This window comes from Danio aesculapii, chromosome 3 (genome assembly GCF_903798145.1).
Source record: "Danio aesculapii chromosome 3, fDanAes4.1, whole genome shotgun sequence".
NCBI lineage: Eukaryota > Metazoa > Chordata > Actinopteri > Cypriniformes > Danionidae > Danio > Danio aesculapii.
Window position 1 is genome coordinate 45384807 of NC_079437.1, and position 22486 is coordinate 45407292.

General features: G+C 37.3%; 1 protein-coding gene across 1 annotated transcript in view; it reads right to left on the reverse strand.

Moving 5' to 3' along the window:
- Positions 1-7502: 7502 nt before the first annotated feature.
- Positions 7503-22486, reverse strand: part of stxbp2 (syntaxin binding protein 2) — a 45338-nt gene continuing 30354 nt past the window's right edge. Inside the window, exons 12-19 of the mRNA XM_056454101.1 lie at positions 21209-21274; positions 20855-20935; positions 16939-17080; positions 16747-16853; positions 14181-14279; positions 14011-14096; positions 8866-9026; positions 7503-8304 (exon numbers count right to left, since the gene is read on the reverse strand). Of these exons, the coding sequence (XP_056310076.1) occupies positions 8222-8304; positions 8866-9026; positions 14011-14096; positions 14181-14279; positions 16747-16853; positions 16939-17080; positions 20855-20935; positions 21209-21274 (825 nt within the window). The 3' untranslated portion in view covers positions 7503-8221. The remainder of the gene's footprint in view (positions 8305-8865; positions 9027-14010; positions 14097-14180; positions 14280-16746; positions 16854-16938; positions 17081-20854; positions 20936-21208; positions 21275-22486) is intronic.

The following is a 22486-nucleotide window of genomic DNA, read 5'->3' on the forward strand; positions in this document are numbered from 1 at the left end:
CCACAGGCTGCATCCAAAATCGCATACTTCCATACTTAATAGTACGCTAAAATCAGTACGCATACCGAGTAGTATGTCCGAATTCATAAAATTTGAAAAACAGTATGCAAGAAGTACCCGGATGACCTACTACTTCTGATGAGATTCTCATCCGAAGTGCGCATCCAATGGACGCTACGCTATACCATGATGCATCGAGGGAAAATTTATGAATGGGAGTGAAGCGACACAACTGACGCAGATAGGTCTTGTAGTGATGACAAAATGGCGGATGTAGTTCGTCCATTAATACTACACACATTCATACTGTATATAACGTACTTTTCTAATGGTCGAGTAGTACATGTAATTCAAATGCAGTACCTACTGAGTAGTAGGCGATTTAGTATCAACTACTCGCACACTTTCATTCATTCATTCATTCATTTTCTTTTCAGCTTAGTCCCTTTATTAATCAGGGGTCACCACATCGGAATGAGCCGTCAACGCATCCAGCATATGTTTTACGCAGCGGATGCCCTTCCAGCCGCAACCCAACACTGGGAAACACCCATACACGCTCTTTCACACACATATGATATTTGGCTTACCCAATTCACCCTTAGCGCATGTTTTTGGACTGTGGGGGAAACCGAAGCACCTGGAGGAAAGCCATGCAAACACAGGCAGAACATGAAAACTCCACACAGAAATGCCAACTGACCCAGCCGGGGCTTGAACCAGAGACCTTCTTGCTAAGGCGATCATGCTTCCCACTGCGCCACTGTGACCCCTACTTGCACACTTAAGGCTGATTTATACTTCTGCGTCAAGTGCACGCGTATGCTACAGCGCAGCCAACGCGTGGACGCATAGCCCCTAGCTGTGGCCGTAGGCGACGCTGACGCGCACCTCTAAAAAAAGTAACGCGTAGCGCAAGCTCTGTGATTGGTTGGCTTTGTAGCGCTGACAAATGTGGGTGGAAGTGAGAGCCGTGCGAGCGTGATGCAGCGGGTGTTTACAAGTGTGGAGTCCCGTGAAGGAGCTCCGAATGGAGACTGCTGTTTTGTGTTTACCTTATGATTAAAGTTGTTGCACGTCCGCCGGTTCCCGCCTCAAAATGAGTGAATTTGAGCCACTTATACATTAAGGAAGCGTTCAGAAAAAACAAAACACCAGCGAAGGAACAGAGACTCAGAGAAACATAGACACCTACTGCTAGCGTTTCGGAAGTGTATTGCAGAGCAACAGAAACAGCACGCAGAACTATAAATGCATGGTTACGTGCAAGGCTTGCGCCGTAGGTCATGCCGATCACTTGACGCAGAAGTATAAACCAGGCTTTATAGAATGAAAATGTTAATAAACAGTTTAATTTCCAAAAACCTGCACCAATGCGCTACTTTTCCATTGTTTTTCTAGGAAAACATGCACTTGATGGACATCCATAACCATTACTCATGCTTATTTTGCAGCACCTCGCACATGAGTGCCACAATTTTAAGACACCATGTCATAATAAAAGAAAATTCCAAATTTACAAGCAGCGCCACTCATCGATGTCAATTCCAAAGCAGTGGACCAATCAGAGGAACTCATAGTGGCAACAAACTCCTGCATGCCTGTTTACAGTATTAAGCTGGCATGACAACTGATTTATTTGACGTTAACATGGCAGAAAAGGAACTCTACTTTCATGTACAATCAAACATAAAAAGCTTTCATATACACATCCTGTATCTATATGAGTGAATGTAAATCTCACCTGAGCTCTGCTGACGATGTTGCAAATCTGATCAAAGTTAGTCTTCAGCATATTTCCATCTTTCTGATCTCTGATGGTGAACGCCTCCCTTCCTGGCAATGAACTGTGCGTCACCCGCTGCTCATCTAATCGCTGACACTGGCTTTTCACCAAGAGCTGAAAAAGCTCATCGGGATCTGGTGCAGAGAAATAAACATGTACAATTTACTTTCAACTCTTAATAGGGCACTTATTAAAGAACTCACTTAAAAATTCAATGTGTTCTTTGGGGTTATTTCAATACGTTTGGACATTTTTAACTTATTAGCCACTTTCAGACAGTGATAGCGGTAAATATCCGGAAAATTTCCGGAACGACTCTACCAGTGAATTAAAAAAAGTGATGTTCACACAGGCACGGACGTTACAGTATTTTTTCGAAAAAGACCATTCACACATCTATTCCAAAATACTGGTAAATTCTGACATAATTAACCAGAAAATACCTCCAAATGGCTGCGCTTGATTTGTAAACATTTGACATTACAAACTCTGAGGATGGATAAGTATTGTGAACAACTTAGATGAAAACGTATGGAGGAACACTTTCGCATGTCGAGATGTACTTAGTATGTGTGTGTACTGGTGCTCACTGTCTGCTTCACGGGCACATGGGTCAGAGCTTGAAGGTAAACAAACAATTGTTTCTCATAAGCATTTTATCGATAATTTTTTTACACAGTTGGCATTAAGAAAGAACACAAACGTTTTCTGACTAACATCTAGCAGCTAAATGTGTCAGGAAAAATATTCAAAGATTTTTATTTTCATAAACCGCGCAGACATGAATGCGTCTGAGTGTTCTGATTGGCTTAAGTAGACGTCTCACGTCAGCTTGTTCTAGACGTGAACGCGCTCTTTCCGGCATTCTTCCTTCTGCGTTCACACAGTGCAGCATTCCGGCAAATTACCGGTAATGTTACAACTTCTCTATCTGAAAAATTGCCAGAACGAATTTACCATTATTTTCAAAAATGGCAATTACCGGCAATTTTCCGGAAAGGTCTGTATGTGTGAAAGGGTTGTTAACAAAGTTACGATTTATAGTTCCTCACACAATAAAGGGTTAAAGCAGGGTTTAACGTTTTTTAAGCACTACAATTTTTTGATTTTAGGATATTTTGCTTCTATAACATGTCCTCAGGGTCAAAATTAAAACATGGTATTGTTTGTGGCACCAAATTTAACAATAAAAATATAATATGTTTGTTCAGTTTTGTTCAATTCAAGATAAAGGCAAATATGCCCATGAATAAAATAAAGCTTTTATGACTTGTTGTAACTAAAGTGAAATTACTTGTACGAGTTTCTTTCTTCTCTTGAAAACAAAACAGATATTAATATAATATATAGCTTTAATATATAATATATATATACAAATGCAGATATTCTGAAGACTGTTGATTTATCAGCATTCTTCAAAATGTCTGGTTTAAAGGTTTAAAATAAGTGGAGAGTGAGTAAATTATTTTTGGGTAATAAGTCTTTTATAATAATAATAATAATAATACTTATTATTATTATTATTATTTATGGTTGAACAATCTCTAAGTCAACTTTGAATAAAGAGGTTTTGTCTGAGTTGCCAGAATATAATCTGTGTTTCCCTAAACACACACAAAAATGTTTTAAAAGCGTTCGTCAGCATTATTAATCATTACTTTAATATCAGAATTTTTTTTAAAATAGTACTGCAGGCATACCAATAATAATAATAATAATAATAATAATAATTACTATTATTATAATATTAATAAATCAACTATAATTCTGAAAGAAAAAAATCCTCATGTTGATGTTGATGTCTTCAATCAGACTAGAGGAAAATCATCTAAAATAAACACAATACATGCTGTCTTTACATACATATATTTACATCTACTCCCTTACATAGCAGGGTTACAACAGACTTTTCTATTAACAAATGGTCTCAAACTCAATTCCTGGAGGGCCGCAGCTCTGCATAGTTTAGCTCCAACCACCTCCAACTCACACCTGCTTATAGTCTCTAGTACTCTTGATTAGTTGGATCAGCTGTGTTTGATTAGGGTTGAAGCAAAACTGTGCAGAGCTCCTGGAAACAAGCTTGAGAACTATGCTATAAACTTTTCTACCTGAAATAAAATTAAATGTTTGAAACATAATTGTAAAAGTTAGTTTAAAAGTTCTTGAAGTACTGAATTACTAAAACTAAAAATATATATTTTTTTAATTATAAAAATAAAAAAATCAACTCAAACTAATTAATTAATAAAACCTAATATTGTCTCAATGATACTAAAATAACTATTACACACTACAAAACTAAAATTAAACCAACATTGGGGTTGACTATTTGACACAACATTGGGGAACTCGTAACAATCCAGGATTTTACAGTTTTATTTCTATATATTAATAATACTATTATCAAAGCTTTTACAGAAAAAAAAATTAAACTTAATTTGTGTGATATGTAGAACATCTATTTTAACAAAATTTCTCTATAAGCTATTAATTCCTAATTCATGACTGATAAATTAACTGAAATTCTCCTTAAAGATCTTTAATATGTCAACAAAATTAACTGGGAATTTTGAACCTACTTTTATTTAGAAAATGTATGCAAATTAGTGCATATTTAGTTAGACTGCCTCATTTGCGTATGCAAACAAACTGTATTGGAAAACTTGCATAACACTCATCTCACTGTGATTGTTAGCGTTGACCTTTTGAAAGTCAGATTCAGCTCAGGTATTTTGCTGTAAATGCTATTAAGGGGACAGTTCAGCCAAAAGGAGAAATTTCCTTACATTTACTTCCACTCAAGAGGTTACCAACATTTATGGGTTTATTTATTCTGTTAAACACAACAAGATATTCTGTAGAATGTTGGAAAAAGCAGCAATTGACATTCATAGTAAGAACAAAATATAAGTGAATGGCTGTTTTTCCAACATTCTTCAGTACATCTTTCTTTGTGTTCAACAGAAGAATGAAACAAACAGGTTTGAACCAAATTTTTGGGTGAACTAGTCCACTATTCCATTGATAGATATTGACAATCATTAACAGCCATTATCAATAGTTGGAACAAATATACTATTGAAGTCAAATGCTGTTTTTTATCATTCTTCAAAATATCTTCATTTGTGTAACTGTTCAACTCAACTGAAAAAGTTTGGATGAGTAGATGATGAGTAAATTACAGTTTTCAGTTTTGGGTGAACTATCCCTTTAAAAATAAAGATACCGTTTAACTTTTTAATAATTTGCTTATGTGTTGATAGCGTAAGTTTCTGACCTGAGTTGTTGGCGTGAACTTGTCGAGTTTTTGTTATCGGAGTCAAAGTGCAGCGCTGGTCGTCGATTCTTCCTCGCTGACCGTTACTGACGATAGTAAGCAGCTCGTCCTGCTCGGCTGAAACTTCCTGTCAACAAAAACATTTCATTCTGTAGTACAATACATGGTTAACTATCTATTTCAATCAACTAATAACTAATAAAATACCTCCATATTATCAGCCGCAGACGTCTTATCCTAGTCTTCTTTCGAATATTCCTCGTTTAAAAATACAAATATCACAGCACACCTCTCTAAATAACCCATTAAGATGCCGGTCATCGTGCAGTTCAGTACTTATGTTCAAAGTTGTGCGTCGGTGACTGAAGTGAAGCTCTGAGAAGTGATGATGGAGAGCTTTCAGAAGGTCTTAAGCTCCGCAATATAAACCCACAGCCATTAGGAAACCTAGACAGGCTCCGTATTTAATCCCAGATAAAAACCGTTAATCCGCTCTATCATGCAGCGATCATCATCTTTTATCATGTGGGACCACAATCATTCGCGCGGTGACATCAATATCTCTGAGCGGGACCTCCTGACACTCACCGTCACTCTGTGTTTAGGTTCATAACTCTATGGAAGCGATTAATGGATTTCTGCAAACCTGCAGACAATAGGCTTAAACAAAGCGCTGTCTATTTCAGCCAAGAACCCAGCTGACGGATTTGCAGTTACGTTATAAATTTGTTGGAATATATATACATATTTTGTAGGAACATATTAATTTATATATTACATAACATTTTAATTATATATAAAAAAAAAATAATTAAATTTTTTTTAATTAAAAAAAAAAAATAAAATAAAAAAAAAAATATATATATATATATATATATATATATATATATATATATATATATATATATATATATATATATATATATATACATACACATACACACACACTTCGTGGCAAAGATTCAAGAACGTACTGGAAATATTACTAAGATTTTGGTCTATATTGGCATGATAGCATCACACAGTTGCTGCAGATTTGTCCATGATGCAAATCTCCTGTTCCACCACATCCCAAAAGTGCTCTATTGGATTGAGGACTGGTGACTGTGGAGGCCATTAGAGTACAGTGAGCTCATTGTCATGTTCAAGAAACTAGTCTGAGATGATTCGAACTTTATGACATGGCCCATTATCCTGCTGGAAGCCAACAGAAGATGGCTACACTGTGGTCATAAAGGGATAGACATGGCCAACAACAATACTCAGGTAGGCTATGGCGTTGCCACCACGCTCAATTGGTATTAATAGGCTGTAAGCGTGCCAAGAAAATATCCCCCACACCATTACACCACCACCACCACCACCAGCCTGAACCATTGATAGAAGGCAGGATGGATCCATGCTTTCATGTTGTTGACGCCAAATTCTGACACTACCATCTAAATGTCGCAGCAAAAATCGAGACTCATCAGACCAGTCAGCACTTTTCCAATCTTCTATTGTCCAATTTTGGTGAGCCTGTGCGCATTGTAGCCTCAGTTTCATGTTCTTAGCTGACAGAACTGGCACACGGTGTGGTCTTCTGCTGCTGTAGCCCATCTGCCTCAAGGTTGGGCTGTTGCCTTTCTATCAGCTGGAACCAGTCTGGCCATTCTCCTCTGACCTCTGGCATCAACATGGCATTTGCGCCCACAGAACTGCTGCTCAGTGGATATTTTCTCTTTTTCAGACCATTCTCTGTAAACCCTAGAGATGGTTGTGTGTGAAAATCCAAGTAGATCATCAGTTTCTGAAATACTAAGACCAGCCCGTCTGGCACCAACAACCATGCCACATTTAAAGTCACTTAAATCACCTTTCTTCCCCATTCTCATGCTCAGTATGAACTGCAGCACATCGTCTTGACCATGTCCACTTGCCTAAATGCACTGAGTTGCTGCCATACGATTGACTGATTAGAAATGTGCGTTAACGAGCAGTTGGACAGGTGTACCTAATAATGTGGCCGGTGAGTGTATAACATAGCGCTGTTGCCTAGTTTTCTAGCTGGGAATCATGGTATGGCTACAAAGTTCCTTAACTGTTACTCCAAAAAGCATAGTTCCTAGATGCATGGACTTATAAAATAGCTAATTTTGCATTTTCCTTTGTCCTTAGTAGACAACGCAACTACAAAAGATTCAAGCTTTAAATAGGAAAATTCTCAAAACTGTTTTGAAATGTTTAAGCAAGATGGAAATTGTCTAATGCTAAAAGTGTTCCCGCTAGACCCAGAGAACAGCTGAAGCAATTAAAAAATGGTAAAACTAAACTTTTTAACCCTAGTTTACTTGTAAAATGAGCTCTGAATCATCTCAAAACAAACCCTTATGGACCCAATGTTTAAATAAAGAGTAAACCAATTGCATGATGATGCATGCTGTAAGCCTTCTAGAATGAGGTATAAGCAAATTTTATTTAGAATTAATGTTAACAGACACAAGACAAAAAGACCCAGTGAACCACATCCATCTATATGTGATATAGTAACAGTATAAGAAAAAAAGTGCACAAGTTCAGAGCATGACAAAAAAAGACATACTGTGTATATATATACTGAGATGACACATTTCATCCCTTCACCAATAAAGAGGCAGATTTAACCAAACTTGACTGAAAATCAGAAATGAACAGCTCTACTGAAAACAGCCTCATCTAAAATTCCTTAAGTTTTCACATTGGCAGTTTTAAAGTAAGATATAAAATATATATCCTTTATGATAAATCACAAGGCGATAGATAACATCTCTGAATCCAGTGTGATCATTCGTTCCAGTGTGCAGGTCTATAGAAGTCCTTGAATCACATAATAACTTGACAGGACTGGCATTTAAATGGTGCAGAGCGAGATTTAATCCATGTATGTGGACAATTTCCAGCCCCAGAATCATAATTACTTTCACATATGTGGTCTTATATATATATATAATTCTTTTAAATTAAGCATAGGTCATGAATATATACACATACATATAACACCAGTTAACTTGTGTAATTAAAATCCTTACTTTAAAAGACAGCAAATAATCAGTGAGCCAGATTTAAAATGTGTCTTTTTTCACTGGTCATTGGAGAAACTCCTAATGTTCACATGTGGGATGAATCTGTGAGGGGGTTTACTGTGAAACACTTGCTGCAGGCACGTCCAGCTCCTTCAGGTCATTCAGAAAGCTGGTTGGAGTAATAATGTGAGACGATCCTGGAGAACAAAAACACATTTGACATTTTAAACTACAATATTTCTGTGAGGTTGAGAATGTAATTTGATTCATAGAAATGCAAAGGCCTGATTGTCTAAAATTCTGCAGCTAAACTTCCTGTGAGCAGAGATGGGTTGAAAATGAACACAGGATATTTGCAGTTGAGAAGTCTTATGCTTTTAACGTTGTGCAAGGAATTTGTAGAAAAAGAGGATGTATGTATGGGTGCGGCCAATGGAGGACTGGAGAATGATTGACAAGTGACGAATCCCACTAAACTCCACCTGTTAATATCAGCTGCCTATAAAAGTCAGAGTCAGTAAATGAAAACTGTTTGCACCTCCTGAATGTAATTTTTGAATTGCATTAAGGATACCAGAATTCTTTGAATCCAATTATTCATTTGTATCCAATAAATTACTAAGCTTTTGACATTTAAGAAAACCCTGTCCTGACATTTTTTATTGAACATGCTTTGATTAGGTATTCCAACACTAGTTATGACAAGTTGAAGTGATTTCTTTAAGTTTTCACTTAAGTTTGCAGTGTTGTCCTCTCACCGATCAGAACCTCCCATTTGCCCCCAGTGGCGCGGGTCACTTCATAAGCGCAGCGCATCTCTGAATGTGTGACTCCTCCAATTACGAAGATGATGAGGCGAGGGCCGCTGCGGTACTCTGTGGCAGACTTGTTCTTGTGCCAGTGTCCAAACCGTGCGCTGCTGCAATGAGATTCAAAAGTCACGTCACACTACATACACGCAGTTGTAGTCAGAATTTTTAGCCCCTCTGTATATCTTTCCCCCCAATTTTTGTTTAATGGAGAGAAGATTTCTTTCAACACAATTCTAAACATAATAGTGTCTAATTACAGATTTCTTTTATCTTTGCCATGATGACAGTAAATAATATTTTACTAGATATTTTGTCAAGATACAAGTATTCAGCTTAAAGTAATATTTAAAGGCTTAACTAGGTTAATTAGGCAAGTTATTGTATAACGATGGTTTGTTCTGTAGACAATAGGAAAAACATTTAAAAAAATGTTTATTAAAAAAAAATATATATATGCTTTTATTCCAGCCGAAATAAAACAAATAAGATTTTCACCAGAAGAAAAAATATTATAGAAAATACTGCAAAAAATTCCTTGCGCTGTTAATCATATTTTGATAAAAATAAATAAAAATTACAGAAGGGCTAATAATTTTGACTTCAACTGTAAATAAACTAAAATCAATGTTCTGTGACTTAAAGGACTAGTTTACGTATAGGACAAAAAATGCATTACATAATGTGTTGTCACAGACAGGATCAGTGTTGAACTTTTATGGTTAGAAAGTGTATAAATTATAATTTTTTTTAAAGAAAATTACTGCTTGTAGTGCTTGGTAAGACTCTTTTTTTCTCAGCTAGGATCATTAGAGCAGTGGTCTCAAACTTTATTCCTGAAGGCCGACAGCTCTGCACAGTTTAGCTCCAACTCACACCTGTTTAATAGTCTCTAGTAGGTTGTTTCTCAACATGCGTTCTTCAGCAATCCTGCGTCCTCGTGTAACATCATCATCAACTACAGAAGTTCAGTTCCAATACTCAAGACCGCAAGAACAGAAGATGCGTGAAACATCCCGGATGTGTTCTTGATATGGAGGATGCATGGATGCAGACTTGAGCATCGAACTCGCTTTAGAAGTCCCATAAGTCATTGCAGCTGAATAAGGAGGTGGGAGGTGCAGCATTGCATGTAGATTTATTAAGTTTGGAGATGCAACTTATTTATCTCAGGAGTTACCCTAAATGAGACGGTGACAGTAAACATTACCATGAAAATCTTAATTAAGGCAGAAACACATTAAGGGTGTTTATTTGCTGAAATTCATATTAAAATTAGTTTTATTTGTTTTGCGTAACGAATATTTATAATTTTTTTGTGCATAGGATATATTGTGAAAAGGGGAAAAACAATAAATCGTTGTTTGAGTGCTGTAATGTTTAAATAATATTCCATTAAAAACGCGTGACGGTCACGTGACTATCAGGAGGAACCAAAGAAGAACGCAGCATCCTCTCTCGTTCTCTTCACGGTTCATTCTTTCAAGGTAACTTGGCTCTCCACAAGAACGCGTATCTGTTCTCTGCATTCTTGGAATTGAGAAACAGCCGTCGTCTTGAACATCTTAATTAGTCAGATCAGCTGTGGTTGATTAGGGTTAGAGCAAAACTGTGCAGAGCGGCGGACCTTCAGGAATCCAGTTTGAGAGCTATGATGGGTCGGCTCACACTGTGAGATTTTTTTATAATCATAAACGATTGTAACTTGTCAGACTGCATGGACATGGCTCCCATGTCATACTGTAAGATCTCAGCTGTCATAATGTCAGACTGAACAACAATGAAGATGCACCAAACATGAAAGAAAACTCCCCCGCAACTTTTTCACTATCCCGCGTTCTGAAATGATTCAGCAAATGTAAACAATCCGTAGCGGCAATTTTGCACACAGCCTGCCTCAATAATAAAACCAGAAAGAAAAAACCCTCTTCTGACATTTCCCTGCAGTCATTTGAATTGTCGCATGGATTGCGTCATTAGCTTTGGTGCTCCTATTGGTTCTTGGATTGAGGCTCATCGCAGCTGTCACACTACAGGAAAGTGTTTGAAATCTTCTGACAGTGCCAGAACTTCATCGGAGGAAAAATCTGATCATAATAAGCATTAAGCAGCTTTCTGCTAACATTTCTAACCAACGATCAAAGACCACAGATTTTAGACTAGGATTTCAGGAATCTTTTCAACTTTGTCTCAGATTACAAAATCGTAGCTGAAATCTCACAGTGTGAGCAATCCAGCCTCTCTGGAAATTTGAAATTTACACAGAACAAACTAATATGACTGGCTGAGATTGGCAATGAAGCTTCACAAATGTGGTTCAAATGGCATACTAAGAGCTACAGGGCAAAAAAAACAACAGTTTTCTTGGTTTTAATAGTGGAATATTTTCCTTAAAACATGTAGTTTCTGTTTGACTGACAGAAACAAAGTAATGGTCAAGGCTCACTGGCTGACCATTGAGGTGATGAGTACATTATTAGTACATTTTAATTCTGACAGTGAACTAATCTTTAACTGACTGAATTTGCCAGTAAACCATGTTTGTAGAGTAATAAAAAGCAAGCTGTAGTAGCATTGCTCATTTACATATAAGCTAATGCAAATATCAAACATTTAACAGCTTACGAACGCACATAAAAATGAATGTTACGTAATGAAATGTGGAGAGTGTTGATGGATTTGACCTCTGTTTTGATCATCACTCTTAATCTGATCCAGATTTTCACATTTTCACAGCTTTTTGTTTAAATAGTGGCTTTTTAATGAAAGTAATCTGAATAAATAAATAAAAACAAATCATAGAGGTCAAGTAAATATATATATTACAATTAAGTGCTTACAAATGCATAAAATACAGAAAATTAGAACTGTATATTTACATATTAATATAATTAGATAATGTACTAACTATTATATAACTACAGGGTTTCTACAGGTTTCATCAAGTCAAATTTAAGACTTAAGACATTTTTTAGACCTTTATGAATGAAATTTCAGACTTACACAAGGATAAACGCTAGAGATTTTTTTTTTCTAATATCCCAGTAAATACCTTAAAAAACATTAAAAACAAATGTTATTGTAAGGAAGATAATTAAACCAAACGTTTATAATATAAATATATATAGAGTTGGTAAAAAGAGTTAATAAATAATATTTTGTTAAAACTTATTGAGATGGAATGTTAGTGATTGGAAGGCTGTTGACCTGTTTAAAATTATTAAAGACCTACAACAAAATATTTCAGTGAATTTAAGACTTTTTAAGGCATAAAATTGAGACTTTTGATAATTTTAAGACTTTAAGACCCCTTGGACACCCTGAAATAACTTTATATACAAATATGAGCATTCACAGCGCATCCGGAAAGTATTCATAGCGCTTCCCATTTTCCACATTTTTTTTGTTACAGCCTTATTCCAAAATGGATTAAATAATTTTATTTCCTCAAAATTCTACACACAATATCACATAATGACAATGTGAAAAAAGATTTGTTGAAATTGTTGCAAATGTATTAAAAATAAGAAACCTGAAAAATCACATGTACATAAGTATTTACAGCCTTTGCTCAATACTTTGTTGATGCACCACCAATTACAGCCTCAAGTCTTTTTGAATATGATGCCACAAGCTTGGCACACCTGTCTTTGGGAATTTTTGCTCATTCCTCTGCAGTATCTCTCAAGCGCTATCAGGTTGGATGGGAAGCGATGGTGTACAGCCATTTTCAGATCTCTCCAGAGATGTTCAATAGGATTTAGGTCTGGGCTCTGGCTGGGCCACTCAAGGACATTCACCAAGTTGTTGTGAAGCCACTCCATTGATATTTTGGTGGTGTGCTTTGGGTCATTGTACTGCTAGAAGATGAACCGTCGCCCCACTCTCAGGTCAAGAGCACTCTGAAACAGGTTTTCATTCAGGATGTCTCTGTACATTGCTGCATTCATCTTTCCCTCTATCCTGACTAGTCTTTCAGTTCCTGCTGCTGACAAACATCCCCACAGCATGATGCTGCCACCACCATGCTTCACTGTAGGAATGGTATTAGCCTGGTGATGAACGGTGCCTGGTTTTCTCCAAACATAACGCCTAGCATTCACTCCAAAGAGTTTAATTTTAGTCTCATCAGACCAGAGAATTTTGTTTCTTATGGTCTGAGAGTCCTTCAGATGCCTTTTCGCAAATTCCAGGCGGAGAGTGGCTTCTGTCTGGCCACTCTACCATAAAGGCCTGATTGGTGGATTGCTGCACAGATGGTTGTCCTTCTGTAAAATTCTCCTCTCTCCAAAGAAAAACGCTGAAGCTCAGAGAGAGTGACCATCGGGTTATTGATTACCGCCCTAACTAAGGCCCTTCTCCCCTGATCACTCAGCTTAGATGGCCGACTAGCTCTAGGAAGAGTCTTGGTGGTTCCAAACATCTTCCACTTACGGATGATGGAGGCCACTGTGCTCATTGGAACTTCCTGAGCAGCAGAAATTTTTCTGTAACCTTCCTCAGCCTTGTGCCTCGAGACAATCCTGTCTCGGAGGTCTACAGACAATTCCCTTGTCTTCATGCTTGGTTTGTGCTTTGACATGCACTGTCAACCCTGGGACCTTGTAAAGACAGGTGCATGCCTTTTCAAATCATGTCCAATCTACTGAATTTACTACAGGTGAACTCCAGTTAAGCCAGTTAAACATCTCAAGAATGATCAGTGGAAACAGAATGTACCAGAGCTCAATTTAGAGCTTCACGGCAAAGGCTGTGAATACTTATGTAAATCTGATTTTTCAGGTTTTTTATTTTTAATAAATATGCAACAATTTCAAAAAAATCTTTTTTCACATTGTCATTATGGGGTATTGTGTGTAGAATTTTGAGGAAATACATGAATTAAATCCATTTTGGAATAAGGTTGTAGCATAAAAAAATTTGGAAAAAGTGAAGTGCTATGAATACTTTCCGGATGCTCTGTATTTATATCTATAAATGTATCTATCATTTCATAACAGAATTTTTTTTTACTTGACCGTTTTTAAATTTTACAATTTGACAATACATGTGTGATGAATCTACTCAGTGAGTCGGCGTTGGAGGAGCAGGTACCTGACTGTAGTTGCAGTGGTGGTGATGGGAGCAGGATCAGACAGGAACGGCCACTGCTTCCGGTCACATTTGTCATCAATAATATTCTGCAAAGAGAAATCAATTTACATAACGCTTGAATAATAATAATAATAATAATAATAATAATAATAATAGTAGAGTTTGCTGACCTCCATCACATCTTTCAGGATGGGTATCCAGCGGGAGAGCTGATATGTGGATTCTGTGCGCTCTTTCCTGTCAGGCAGACTCTTTCCAGAATTAGCGCCCTAAAACACATGACAGAGAACATGTTAGTCTAAATGTGGGGCCTACCTGGGGACAATTAAGAGTTCTTTGTCAGACAGACAGATGGACAGACAAACAAACTGACTGCCAGACGAACTGATCAACCACCCAACAAATCGACCAATCAACATACAGAAAGACAGACAGACAGTGACAGACAGACAGAAAGAGCGAAAGAGATGACAGACAAAACCGACCTGTTGATTTACTGACCCACCAAAAGACAGATTGACAGATATAAGGACTGTCTGATCCGACTGACTGACAGACATACAGTCAATGATAGGCAGATAGACAGATAGGTAGATACAAAGAGAGACAGACAGACTGACCCACTGCCAGACAGAATGACTAACCAACTCGACAGACAGACAGACAGACAGATCAACATACAGGACTGACATCCCCATACTTGACAGACTGACTGACAGACATTGACCAGTTGACTGAAAGACAGATTGACAGACAGAAGGACTAACTGACTGACTTAAAGACAGACAGACAGATCTACATACAGAAAGACAAACAAACAAACAGCACACCGACTAACAGACAGACAGACCGACCAACCAACCAACCGACAGACCAATTAACTGATCAACATACAGACCGACCAACAGATACAGAGAGACAGACAGACTACAGACAAACTGACCAGTTAACTGAGTGACCGACCTGGCCGACTGACAGACAGACAGACAGACAGATTAACATACAGAAATACAGACAGACAATCAAACAGCTCACTGGCAGACAGACCAACAAACTGCACATGGACGGACCAAAAGACAGACAGACAAACAGACCCACACTTGACAGACAGACAGACAAACAGACACAGAAAGACAGATAACAGACAAAGTGACCAGTTGACTGACAGACAGATCGACAGACAAACAAACTACAATCAACCAACCAACAAATCGACCAATCAACATACAGAAAGGCAGGCAGACAGACAGAAAGAGACAAACAGACAAAACCGACCGGTTGATTGACTGATCCACCAAGAGACAGGTTCACAGACATAAGGACTGTCCGACCTGACTGACTGACAAACAGACAGACAGACGATGACAGGCAGATAGACTGATAGGTAGATACAGGGAGAAAGATAAGACAGACAAACTGACCAGTCAACTGACTGACCTACTAACAGACAGACAGAAAGATTGACCATCCTAACCCGACAGACAGAAAGACAGACCAGCATACAGGACTGACAGACCCACGCTCGACAGACCGACTGACAGACAGACAAACAAATAGATACAGTAAGACAGACAAAGCGACCAGTTGACTGACAGACAGATCAACAGAAAGAACTGACTGACTTAAAGAAAGACGGATCAACATACAAAAAGACAAACAGCACACCGGCTAACTGACAGACAGATTGACTGATCAACCAATCAACATACAGATCGACCGTCCGACCGACCGAAAGATACAGAGAGACAGACAGACTACAGACAAGCTGACCAGTTGACTGACTGACCCACTGACAGACAGAAGGACCGACAGACAGATTAACATACAGAAACACAGACAGACAAACAAACAGCTCACTGGCAGACAGACCAACCAGCTGCACATGGACTGACCAAAAGACAGACAGACAGACCCACACTCGACAGACAGACAGACAAATAGATACAGAAAGACAGATAACAGACAAAGTGATCAGTTGACTGACAGACAGATCGACCAAAAAACAAACTGTACACAGACCGACTGATCAACCAGACAGACAGACCGATACCACCAATTGACAGACAGACAGAGGCACATATAAATAGACAGCTTCAGAATTATTCATTCATTCATTTTTCTTCAGCTTGGTCCCTTATTTATCAGGGGTCACCACAGCAGAATGAACCACCAACTATTCCAATATATGTTTTACACACTCATACACTATGGCCAATTTATTTAATCAAATTCACTAATAGGATCATGCCAATTCACTTATAATTTGCATGAAACCCACGTACAAATGGGACTCGAAACACCAACCTTCTTGCTGTGAGGCAACAGTGCTAACCACTGAGCTGTTCCCAGATTTGTTGGACTAAAAAGTGGTATTTTAAAGGCCATAACTTTCTGAAGCCAAGATAACAAAATACTAGAAAAAAAAAACTGTGAACATTTCATCAGACATTAGAGCAGTGGTGGGCAAACTTGGTCCTGGAGGGCCGGTGTCCAGCACAGTTTAGCTCCACCTCTAATCAAACACACCTGCTTATAGATTTCTAGCATCTTGTTTAATCCCGCCCCTTTTCGCAGCGCCACACGACAGAATTTCGTACACACAAAGCCCGGTGTGACCGTAGCTTTATCATGGAGACACTAATTTGCATGTTCAGGTGTGTTGGATAAGTGTTGGAGCTGACACCGGCCCTCCAGGATCAAGTTTGCCCACCCCTGAATTAGAGCGTCACATCTTACCCCAGTGATGATAGGGCAGCCTAGCTGCTGCAGGTTGGTGATGATGTTCTTGTCCTGCTGCACGTTTGCATGCTGGATGAGTTTTGTGAGGTTTTCTTCACCGATGCCTGTGTGTAAGAATCAATCCCATTTAAATGAACTGCACATTTATGCTTACATCTTACAGTCAAAAACAAATGCGCATGTTGGTACCCTTCTTCTTGTGGAAGATGTACAGCAGTATGATGCGGATTTTATCATAGTCTTTGATCTCAGTGTTGAGAAGAACAGGGACAATACTCTTCATAGCATCTTTAAGTGCTTCGCCCTCGGCATCTGATCCCATAGCCAAATCCTAGAGAAAAACACAGACGTATTTCTGAGAACAGTACAGCTGAGTCACACATACCGTTTACTGACTGCTTACATTTGTTAACCTTCATCGTGCACCATTTTAATGGACATGAATGATAAGTCTTCAATCATTAACATTTCATTTAAAATGTACCTGATGAAGTAAGAGACAAGTTTTTTCCTCTCCCTGTGCACCAGACACTTTCTTATTAACACTTTCTTATGATTTTCTGAATTCTTAGTGTGCTTCATGCAGATGAATGAGCTTGTTAACCACCTGTTGGAGACACACTCTTTCCTCTCTGTGTGAATATGTATGTGTTTGTACATATGTATTTGTGTATGTATATGTACAACGCCAAATCAGAAAAAGTTGGCACAGGAGCAGTTTAGGGCTAGTAATCTGGTAAATTGGTTAAATAATGATGTGATTTGAAACAGGTGATGTCAACAGGTGATTGTAATTATGATTTGGTACTAAAGCAGCATCCAAGAAAAGTCAAGTCCTTTAAAAGTAAAGATGGGCAGAGGACCGCCAGTTTACCACCAAATACGTGAGCAAATTATTGAAATATTTAAAAACAATGTTCCAAAAACAATGAATATTTCACCTTTAACAGTGCATGACATAATTAAAAGATTCAAGGAATCTGGAAGAATTTCAGTGCGTAAAGGACAAGGGTGAAAGCCTAAGCTGAACAACTGTGATCTCTGATCCCTCAGCCAGCACTTTATCAAGAATCGTCATTGATCCATAAGCAATATCAACACATGGGCTCAGGACTACTTTGGCAAACCTTTGTCAAGTACCACAATACATAGTTACATACACAAATGCCAGTCAAAACTGTACTGTGCCAAAAGGAGCCCTATATTAACAGTGTCCAGCTGCACCGTCAACTTCTCTGGGCTTAGAGGCATCTTGGATGGACCATCACACAGTGGAAATGTGTACTGTGGTCAGATGACTCAGTATTTCATCTTAGGGCTGCATGATTAATCAAAAAAAGATTGTGATCTCGATTCGACCCTACACACGATTCTTATTCAGCTTTTCTACTATTCAGCCAATTATACTTTCAAGGTCAGGAGAAGCATAAAAGCGGACACAAAAGTCTTCACAGCAACATGGACACCACCAAACGATGTTAAAAGTGTCGCATACTGAATTTATAAAGTATAATTCACCCAAAAATCTAATTTCTGTCTTCATGTAATGATGTTTTCGCGGCCGCGAAATCACACGTGAGCTGGCGCACTGTTTGTTTACTACTGAGAGGGTGCGCGCGTGCCTGCCAATGATGCCTACTTTAGTAAACAGAACCTACTTAGGCTGTAAATAACAGGTAATAAAGTTGTAAATGATGTTACTTTGTTGCACAGAGTGATCGCTTGAGAGCCGCGAAGAAAGTATGATTTGCATGTGTGTTTTATTTTTTTTTTCAAAGTGACAGCAGCCAAGACCTGTATTTAGAAGAGAAAGTGAAACTGTGCGCACATTATGTAAATGACCATCGCATTTTAGAGTTATGATTATGACAAGCATTTGATATGTTTTTTACTTTCATCGCGCACACAAAGTGTTGTGCATGAGAATAAATGTTTAACAGTGTCAGTATAACTACTCTAGCCCATATAATGTTAAATATAATGCAAGAGGGAATCTGATGATGACAAACGTCTCATTTTACCAGTGAAAAAAATGGTCTAATAATGTTGTCAGTGACAAATGACATGCATACGTCTCAAACATAATAATTCAGCTTCAGAATTATGAATAGCTGCATTCTAATGTAATCACTTTACTATGAATGAACAACCAGGACATATTTTAAGTCTGTTCAAGTCCACCTATTAAACTTAATTTTACATCTATAGAATCGTGAGAAAATCGTGATCATGATTTTAAGCCAAAAAAATTGTGATTCTCATTTTAGCCAGAATCATGCAGCCCTATTTCACGTAATTTTTGGGAGAAATGGACAAGTATGCTCCACACCAAAGAAGAAAGGATCATCCAGACTGGTACCAGCAACAAGCTCAAAAGCCAGTATTGGGTTGTGTCAGTGCCTTTGGTAAATGTAACTTCTTGCACTTCTGTGATGGTACCATTGATACTGAAAAGGACATTTTAGAGCACAATATGCTGTCTTCAAGAAAACATCTTTTTCAGGGACACCCATGCATATTTTAACAACAGAATGCAAAACCACATTCTTCACACATTACAGTTCTGACTGCTGAAGAAGATGATACAGTTACTTGACTGGCCTGTCTGCAGTCCTGACCTGTCTCCAATAGAGAATGTGATGCATTTTAAAGTGCAAAATGCGACAATGAAGACCACATACTGTTGCCCACCTTAAGACTTGTTTGCTGGAAGAACAGGACAAAATTACACCTGAAATACTTCATCAGTTAATGTCTTCAGTCCCTAAATGTATTTTAAGTGTTGTGAAAAAGATTGGCAACATTACAAAGTGGTAAATGCTTTCCTGTTCCAACTTTTTTTTAGATGTGTTGCAAGAACCAAACTAGGAAATATGCGTTTATTTAAAAATAACAAAAAAAAACAAACAATAAAACTCATGAGGAACACATTAAATAATGTTTGTTGTGTTGTCTGCAATGGAATACAAGTCAAAGAAAATTTAGAAATCACTTTCTTTTTTTATTTGCGTTTTCCATATTGTCCCAACTTTTTCTGATTTGGGGTTTTATGTATGCATATAATGTATAAATACCAAAACAATAATAAACTAACTTATACTAGTCATGGAATCTCCATATTTCTGCTATCTGGTGATTTTACGTGCTTCTTTTATCCTCTTTTTTAAGTTGGTTTGGATGAAAGATAAACGGATAAATGTAAATTTAAAACTTTTAAAGTGTAAAAAACTTATTTCGATTAGATTTCTTTAATTAAAAATGTTTTTTAAAGGAATCTCCTTTGTTTACAGAGGGCGGAGGCTGCATTTATTTAATGAAAAATGTAATAAAAACAGCAATAATATGAAATAATTATCCTGTTTATAATATACACTTTCTATATGACTATATTTCAAAATGTAAATAATTTCTGTGATTTTCAGCATCATTACTCTTGTCTTTAGTGTCACATGATCCTCCAAAAACAGATATAGTATGCTGATTTAAAACTTGTTTGATTTTTTACACAAAACTAGATGATACATCAAGAACTTCGCCATCAGTTTAAAGGCAGATGTTGAGGTAGATATTTATATAACAATCACATAAAAAAACACAGCCATAAACATGCAAGTGCGTCAAAATAGGAGGTAGTTGAGATTATCCATCAACAGATCAAATCAAGAGTTATAAACGCAGCACATAAAGAAGTGCATCAGCTCCAGCCATTAACCAGCTGGTTATAATACCTCCACACACAGAGAGAGCCGTGCACTTAGTGAAAACCCTCCATCTGCTATAAATGACACAGGGAGATGGCTGTACAATGTCCAGCAAACGTTCTTGCTACTTTCAAAGATTACGCAATAGCTTCCTGTGCATTATTTTACTGAAATAGGTCAAAGTTCAGTGCACAATCTGCCACATACATTTACAATAAGAAGCTTAGAAAAAGTAAGGAATGATAGTAACAGACCCTCTAAAGTAAAGTCTTATATACCCAAATTGCTTTATGTAGACTCACAAAACAGGCTAAACAAACATATCACTAAATATTCCATAGTAAAAAGCAAAAATAATGCTAAATTGTGTGATTAAATAAGGATAAAAATCAGACAGCACTGACCTGCTCCACCTCACACAGCTTGTCTAATGTGTTCTTGAACTTTTTCATGCAAGCATCAGCCAGATTCAGATGAGTGGAGTACTGTAGAAAGCACAAATGATCAGAAATATAACTGAATACAGTAAAATTATGTCATCATTTATATTTTTGTATGACTTTATTTCTTCTGTTCAACACAAAAAAAAAAGATATTTTGAAGAATGTTGCTGTAGCCATCGTTTTCCATAGTATTAGTTTGTCCTACTATGGACGCCAATGGCAACCGGTTTCCAACATTCTTCGAAAATATCTTCTTTTGTGTTCAATAGTGATTGAGAAAATGCTGATTAATATTAATAATATTAGTATTTTTACCAAGCTCAGCTCTTTCTGGTACTGTGGCATCTTCTTCAGCATCTGAGACAGATCTTTGATGTTGGCCTGAGGGAGGAGATTTTCATGACATTTTAAGTACAAAACAGAGCTTTTGTGCAAAGTCTTTATGCACTTTTAATATTTTGTCCAGCTTTAGGTAAAATACACTTACTTTGATGTTTTCCATCATACAAAAGCATGATTTATCAAGTTTTGTTATTTATAAAATATATATGAGCATTCTTAATTCTATAATGTCTAATTCCAAACTGTCATGCAATCTTCAAAACAAACAATATTAAAGCATATTTATTTTTATCATACATGCTTGTCATTACATCTTTCAAAGTCAATAGAAGTAATATTAAAAATTACATGCTTAAAAGTACTTAATTCTTACCTAAATGGGTCAGAATAGCTGTCTGAGCAAAGTCAAACTAACCGCATTTAAAGGTGCAGTTTGTGATTGTCTTCAGAATCATTTTTGGTTGTGCTGGTTGAAAGTCTCTTCGCATTCCAATAGTAATGATTGAAGTAAATGATCTAAATGTATTTACATGACGTTTTATATTCTGGGTAAGGCATAAGACTAAAAAATGTTCATCCGATAAAAAATCGTCAGGCCAACTAATAACTTAATTACAGCAGGTAACAAACTGCCAACAAATTTAAATTTCTGCACAGCCTGTTACGCAAATAGATACATCACTCGCACGTTCAGATGAAGCATGGCCACTTACAGCTGACAGAGTGAGTGACGTCAGGTAAACTCAGCAAGCATCAACCTGAAAGACTTCTTTCTGAAAGACCAACGTGGCCTTGTATCCATGAAAAGAAGATTGTTTTTGAAAAGGCTTCTGCCAAAAATGCTGAATCAGAACTTTTCTAAACCCTGAATTAATATTGTACATACTTTCATACGCTAGAGGGAAATGATGTTATGCAGTTTAAAACCACAATCAGAGGGGGAACACCATGGCTGAAGTATTACTTTTAGACAGGTATGTTTTAAAACTATTTTAGTCATGCAAAGCTTTTGTAGATCGTGTTCTTGTTTATGAATGGGTTTATATGCACGAAAGTGGTTTTCAGCCACTGAAAACATCAGTGAAATATTGACTATTTTCAAGTTTATGGGGTATCTTTTATAGCATTGATAATATAGTCGGTTAAATAGACCTAACATTCATTTAGTAAGATGAAAACAAGCGATGAAGATCAGCGAGCAGAATTGAAAATGAAAAGTAAGTCACTCGTTGTTTTGTTAACAAGTGTATT